Consider the following 6,803-nt stretch of genomic DNA (forward strand, 5'->3'; position numbering starts at 1 on the left):
CAGATGACTTGGACAAGGGTGAGGATGAAACACAGTCTGCTTGCCCAGAAATAGATTTGAGGGGGTTGTTTATGTTTTGTTCTGAAACCGCTTTGCACTCCAGCCCGGAATAACTCTTTTCTCCCACATTTCTCCTGCTTGGCTGGCTCAGATTTTCAGCCACCAGCTGTTTGCTAAGCTGTTTGCTAGGATTGTTCCTTCTCCTTGCTCCCTCCCTTCCAAATTCTTCAGAACATTATTTTCTTGAAGCTTTTCTCAGTAAGAATTTAATCAAACAAAACAAAACCACAGCAACCCGCCACTTCTTGGACAGTGTTTGATGTGTAAATATGTAAAGAAGGAGTGTTTTGAAAATGCAATCAGCTACCTCCTGGGGACTTGAGTCCTACAATGAGCCAAGGTGACTCCATGCGGAGATATGTGCTCCTGCAGGATTAAATTCCAGCTGCAGTAGGAGCAGGGGTGACCAGAGGCACAGCTAAGCCACTTCTTACAGAGGCATTTTTGGAATAGCAGCACGATTCTCCTCCAGGCCAGGCAGCTCCTTGCTGGACCTTGTTCTCCCAGTTCCCACCCTGCAGCTCTGGAGTTATTTGCCCATCTTGCTCCCTCTCCACTTGATCCCTCTGCAGGTACTCCTCAGTTTTGTGGCCAAATCAAACTGTGGGGGAAATAGCTCCTAATGTTTTACTCCTTCCCATGGAGTGGCACACCCTGTGCATGCAGTGGGGCAGAACTCTGGGATCACTCCCAGTTAAACACCCAGGAGAGGAGTCCAAGGAAACCTGGAGCAGTGCAGCTCAGGAGAGACACTGCCCACAGGGCTCAGGCAGGGGAGTTCTGATCTTGTTCTCATCCTGCTTAAAGGGTTCTCCTCTGCCACCATTATTAGTGAGTGAAACACTGCCAAAATTAGCACAGTGCAATTTGAGGGTCGAGCCCTGCTGCTGTTTATACTTTGTTTGTGAAAAACAACTCACAACAATATTAACTTCAAACTTCCTCTCCACCCAGCCCAAATATGCAGCTGATGGCTCCGTCACAGCACGCTGAGTGCCAGCTGAGTACCTGTGGCACATTAATGATGGATTGTTGTGAAGAGACTCTCAGAAGAGGGGGCTGTGTGATTACTGATCATTTCTGCACTGCAGTGTCCCCTTGCAGCAACAGAAAACATTCAAATGACATTTATCTCCTCACGCCAAAGGCTGCTTATGTAATTTCCCCTCTTCTCTTTAGCACTGTGGATCAGAACTCGCTCCCTTCCGCAGATGCACCTCTGAAATAAAAGGCTGGCCCTGGATTTGGGGAGCAGTGCTGTTATTCACACAGAAATTGCTCCTCACTCTCAGGTACGTGGTTATTACTCAGCAGGAGGTTTATCAGGTGCTGAACTGCTGCAGGCTCCACCTTTTAGCCACGACACAAAACTGATACTCCAACCACTGTGTCCACTGGAAGCCCAAGAGGATTTTTCCATCAGCTCCACTAATCCCTGCGTACAAATCCCAGCTTCAGTAATTGCAGGCTGCCTATGGTTCTGAGCAGAGGCATTAATCACACCTCCAGCTCAGAGGTGGGTTCTTTCAGGTAATCCCTGCAGAAAGGGGCTACAAAGTGTGTTTTGGTCTCCTTCTCTTGTCTCAGAGTCTGCTGAAACTCCAAGCAATTGAAGCTATTCAGGTGTGATACCCAGATATCAGTCATGATGGCTGCAGATAAGTGCCAGGTTATTTGTGGAGGGTTAAGGGCAAAATTCCAATCTGCTTTCAGTTTGGAGCTTCAGAGTGCACTTGAAATGAAAGCAAAGGATGCCCAGGTCTGAAAAAGCAGCTCCTGAAAAAGCTGTCCCTGCCCTGTGATGGGAAGCACAAGAGAAAGGGCAGTTTGGAGAAGCTTCAAGAGCCCAATTTGTCCTTTTTGGGCTCTACCCACATGAATCTCAGTGAAACGAGTCTCTCCTGGGCTGAGTGCTTGGCACAGAGCACATTGGGGTGGTGCTGCAGGGAAGAGCCTGGCAGGGGTGGCAGAATTCCCCGGGTGCTGTGTGCCAGTCCTGCTGCAGCCCAGCAAACCCTCACTGCCTGCAGCCTCCAGCTTCCCCCCATGGCACCCTGGGCAGGGGTTTCCCTGGCCTGCACTCATTCCCTGACTTGCTGTCACCAGAACAGGGGCACTTGCTGCGTGCTTTTCCTGTGCTTCACCACAGGACAGTTGGGAACACTCCTGCAGCTGCTGGACTTTGAGAAATGGGGGGGTTTGCAATTAAATAGTTAATAATTGCTGATGAAGCCTTTGTTGGGCTGACCCCTGGAAAGGCTGAGGATGAGCAGCACCGTGTGAGAGATGGGATGCCCCAAGCTTGGACGCACCATGGACATGAAAAGCTTGTGCTGGGCTGGTTTAGTCCTGAAATAGCATCTTGCTGATAGAAAAAGGCTCTGTTTGTTTTCGATTGCCTATTTGGGGAACGGCGGCTCCTCAAGGAAACGCTCCCTTGTGCACGCAAACACCAATATTTACCTTGACAAGATAGTTTATTATCATTCTTAATTCTCTCTTCCTTTCAACGTTTCCGTTCTCTGAAGAGGCAAAACCATTGTGTGGAAAAACAATCTCAAGTGGACAAATTATGCAGCTTAACACGTTCCTCCTGCTCAGCTGAGCTGCAGGACCTGACCATGAGCATGTTCTTGGCTCCCTCCTCTCCTAAATCACACATTAGTTTATGTCCTATTTCAGGTTTTTTAAGCTACCGTGTCTTATTTACCGTTTTTGATAGGCCACCTATGCCTAAGTGACGAGTTCTCCATTTTTTAGGCATTATTCCTTTCTGAAGGGTGAAATGAGAAAAACACAATGGCTGGAAGTGACATGGGGCAATGATACGTAAGTATATAAAAATTGGGCAATTGAGAATATTTTTAGGTGTAAAGAGGGTAAGGAGAGATGAATTCACCACAGAAAAGAGAGCAAACCTGTCTCAATAACTACAGACTGCCCAAGTGGAAAATACAAAGGGAAAGCAGAGCTAACTTTTGCTGAACTCCTACTTGGCCTCATAATTCAATCTCTGTTGCCAAATTCAATGGATTGAAACAGGCAGTGGATGTGCAAAGAGACAATGTGGCTCTGTCCTGCATTAGCCCAGCAAGGGAGGTTGATAAATGGCATTCCAACATCTATTTTCCCTCTATGGCAAGTGAACCCTCTTCAGTGCGCACCGCAGTTTTCTCCAAATTCCCCTGAAAATGAACCTGTCCCTCAAATGCTGCCAGCAGAGAAGTGACAGAACAGCAACTACAGATTTGGAAAGTGGATCTGGAGCAGGATGATGGACAGACATAAAAGCCAGGGCAGCTTCTCCAGTTCCTTCCGTCAGCCCCACTGGGACCCTTCCTGTCCCAGCAGATGTTCTCCAGTGCTTTGCCCAAGCTTTATCCCAAGGGATAAAACTTCCAGCCCTTCTCTTGGGAAACTCTGCCCCTGGTTCTAAAGACCTCTCCACTCGATATCCTCCTAAACTCCTATAAAAATGTGAAGTTTGTGCCCTTTCCAGGCATTTCCACCTCTCTGTGTGGAGCCACTGTCCCAGCACTTGGTGCAGTGTCCCAGGGGAAGGGACTTTAATGACCCAGCGTCACACTGACTCCTCAGAGCAGCTGAAATGAGGGGTTCAGTGGTTCCTGAGGGAGGTGGTGATCTCTGTGCAGTGCTGCCTCAGCTCTTATCAGCTCAACACCAGGAACCTGGCACAATAGGATCACACAAAATAGGATAAATAACCCAGTCCTTACCTGTCACCACCAGCTGCATGGTGAGGTTCTTGTAGAGGCCGTATTTGGGGTTGCTCAGGACGATGGTGTAGTTCCCAGCGTGTCTTGGCCTCACATCTCGTATTCCCAGTCTGTATTTCAGTGGATCTGGCTCGTAGCAGGTGTGGTTGTCCTTGATCGGTTTGCCATCCTTGTACCTGTTTGGGAAGTTCCATCAAGGCTCATCATGTTCCTGTCATCCCTCAGAAACCCTGTCACCCACTTGAGGGGGGATAAAGGGTCATCCCAGCAAGGGAAATGCAGGTCTAGAATCACTGCTTGGGTTGGATATTTATTCCTGTTATCCATCCACACCAGAACTGATTCACATCTGCAGTGCTGTGGGATGGATTCATTCCACACAGGAAAGGTGTTTTATTGGGTCTGAGTGAACAGAGCCTCTCACAGGCTCAACTGTGATCTAAATGCCCCCAGATGAAGCTGGATGGGCAACACGAAGTGTGGAAAACATGGATTAGCAAAATGTGTGTCCTCAGTTTTAAAGGAAGAGATTAATTCAGCAGAATTGTCTCTCAGGATGTCTGTGTGAGTCTTTCCGGAAAAGTTAAACTGTGACCTGGACAAGGTTGGTCCATAGGGAGGCCAGTGAGGAATTCCCAGCCTGGAATATTCCCTCAGGGCAGGAGAGCAGCATCTGCACGAGAGGCTCCTCTCCACTGCTAACCCCACACGCAGGTTTATGGTTAGGAACTAGGCCAGCCTTTGCCGCACACAGAGCTTTAGGCTTGGTGGAAGGATACTGGGCATCTCCCACTGCCTGAGGATGCTGGAAACTTCCTTTGCAGTCGTAAAAACAACCATCCTGAGAGACCTCCAACATCAACAGCTGGGGCTCTGAGGGAAGGCAGCTCTGGTGGTCCCAGGCAGCCACCAAAGAGCTCCATGCTGAGCCCAGGAACAAAGGCTTGGCAGGGAGAAGGGGTCGGTCCCCACTTCAGCTCCCAAAACATCCCCATCCCTAAATAACAGCAGCAATTAAAAAGACCTCCTGGCACTGACTCCACTGAAATTAGAGGATTTCATGTTATTTCACTGCTAATAAAATGCAGCAAGACCAGCCCTGAGCAAGCCTTTGCTGCCTGCCAGGCTCTCAGCTGGCCAAGGACAGGTGCTCCAGGGAAATGCCACCTTCTCTGCCAGGACAGGCACCCGCTGGATTTGATGCAGGTAAAGATGTAAAAGGCACTGGATGGGATTGTTAAAAATGGAGCAGGAGAGAGGCCAAGTGATGAAAGGGTAAAGAGAGACTCAAATGGAGCTGCTGTTTAGCAAATCCACTGCAATCCTGGTGGAGCCTTTAGTTTGCTCAGGAGGATTCACTGCACTGTCTGCAAGGATCTGCTGGCACAGGATTGGAGGACATTGTTTAAAAGTTCTGGAGAGAAACAATTTCTTCTGTTAAAAATCTGTCCTTTTTCTCTTATCCCCTGCCCCCTCACAGACTGACCGGCACTGCTGGGGGTGAACAGGCACCCCTTCCCCGAGAGCTTTCTCCTTGGATCTCCCAAACAATTCTGTGCCCAGGGAAAGTGAAACACACATTTTTCCTGGAGGGACCTCTCTTGCATGGCTAAGAGAGGAAAATAGCCTGGGAATGAGGGCTGGCTTGCCCAGCCTGCCAGAGCTCAGGTAGCCCAGAGCAGAGGCACAGCTCGGGGCATTCCCAGCTCCCATCTCTGGTCTGTATGGCCAGGAACAGGGGTGATCTATTCCAGACAGGATCCCTAAAGGAGGCCAGGCGTTCCTGCTGTTGATGGGGTACTCACCAGGTGACAGTCGGCCGAGGAAAGGCGTCCACCTTGGCAGCCAGCTTCAGGGACTTGTGTCCTGAGGTAATCTCGTAGTAAGGCCCTTTCTTGTGTGAGACCGTGATGTAGGGTTTTTCTGGGAAGAGAAATGAGCAGGGACATTTGGAATGGCAGCTCTGCCACAGGACAGAGCTCACACCTGTGAATTACTCTGTTCCCACACGAGATTTTTTCCAGTACAGACCTGCAGAGCTGCAGAGAACCGAATGGATCCGGCTGTTCCCTCAGATCCCCCGTGCAGCCCAGCCTCAGCCAGGAGGGGCTGTTCCCACATGAAGGAATTCTCGTGGAAAGCAGAGGATATGGCACCAGCATTGCCCCTGGATCGCTGTGGAGAATGCCTGGGGCATCTCTTGTCCATGTGGAGCCAGCAGGATGGATTTTCCAGGGCCTCAGCAACCACAGTCAATGCCAGCTTTCTCAAACAGCTCAGCTCCCTCAGACATCCCAGAATCCCAGAACAGTTTGGGCAGGAAGGGACCTTAAAGCCCATCCATTGCCACCCCTGCCAAGGACAGGGACACCTTCCACTGTCCCAGGCTGCTCCAAGCCCCAATGTCCAGCCTGGCCTTGGGCACTGCCAGGGATCCAGGGACAGCCACAGCTGCTCTGGGAAAACCATTCCAGCCCCTCCCCACCCTCACAGGGAGGCACTCCTTCCCAATATCCCATCTAAATGTACCTCTTGAACTTGTTGGAAGACACGGGAGCTGACTCTCATTGACTAATTAGAGGCTATCGATAATTAATAGATGTTTTAACTGATTGAATTTCTCCCTAATGCCATTTCAATTCCTTTAAGCCAAACACTCCTGGTCCCTGGTCCATCGTGGCGTGGCTGCAGCACTCACCATACACGGTGACAGTGACATTGGCCTCCAGCCTGGTGGCATTGAATGTCCTGCAGATGTACAGGCCCCCATCTTCCATGGTGACATTTTCAATTGTCAGGTTGCTGCTGACTTTGTACACTACATCACTCTGGTCCATCGCTCTTCTGGGGTGAGGGTGCTGGGAGTCACAAAAAACAGGGTTAGAAAGCAGCAGAAAGTGGATTATCGTGTTCACCCATTCAAAGGCTGCCAGGAAAGAAAAGCAGCGATTCATCTCAAAATGATCACATCTCTCCATCACTGAAATAAAGCATATAAAAGGCAAA

General features: G+C 49.7%; 1 protein-coding gene across 3 annotated transcripts in view; it reads right to left on the reverse strand.

Moving 5' to 3' along the window:
* LOC103617932 (vascular endothelial growth factor receptor kdr-like) overlaps positions 1 to 6,803 on the reverse strand; it is a 122,827-nt gene that overhangs the window by 63,563 nt on the left and 52,461 nt on the right. For all 3 annotated transcript variants that reach the window (XM_017737571.1, XM_017737570.1, XM_008636283.2), the window contains exons 7-9: positions 6,496 to 6,655; positions 5,603 to 5,720; positions 3,798 to 3,973 (exon numbers count right to left, since the gene is read on the reverse strand). In XM_017737571.1, coding sequence (XP_017593060.1) covers positions 3,798 to 3,973; positions 5,603 to 5,720; positions 6,496 to 6,655 — 454 coding nt within the window. The remainder of the gene's footprint in view (positions 1 to 3,797; positions 3,974 to 5,602; positions 5,721 to 6,495; positions 6,656 to 6,803) is intronic.

Source organism: Corvus brachyrhynchos, unplaced genomic scaffold, assembly GCF_000691975.1.
Source record: "Corvus brachyrhynchos isolate BGI_N302 unplaced genomic scaffold, ASM69197v1 scaffold346, whole genome shotgun sequence".
In the NCBI taxonomy this organism is placed as follows: domain Eukaryota; kingdom Metazoa; phylum Chordata; class Aves; order Passeriformes; family Corvidae; genus Corvus; species Corvus brachyrhynchos.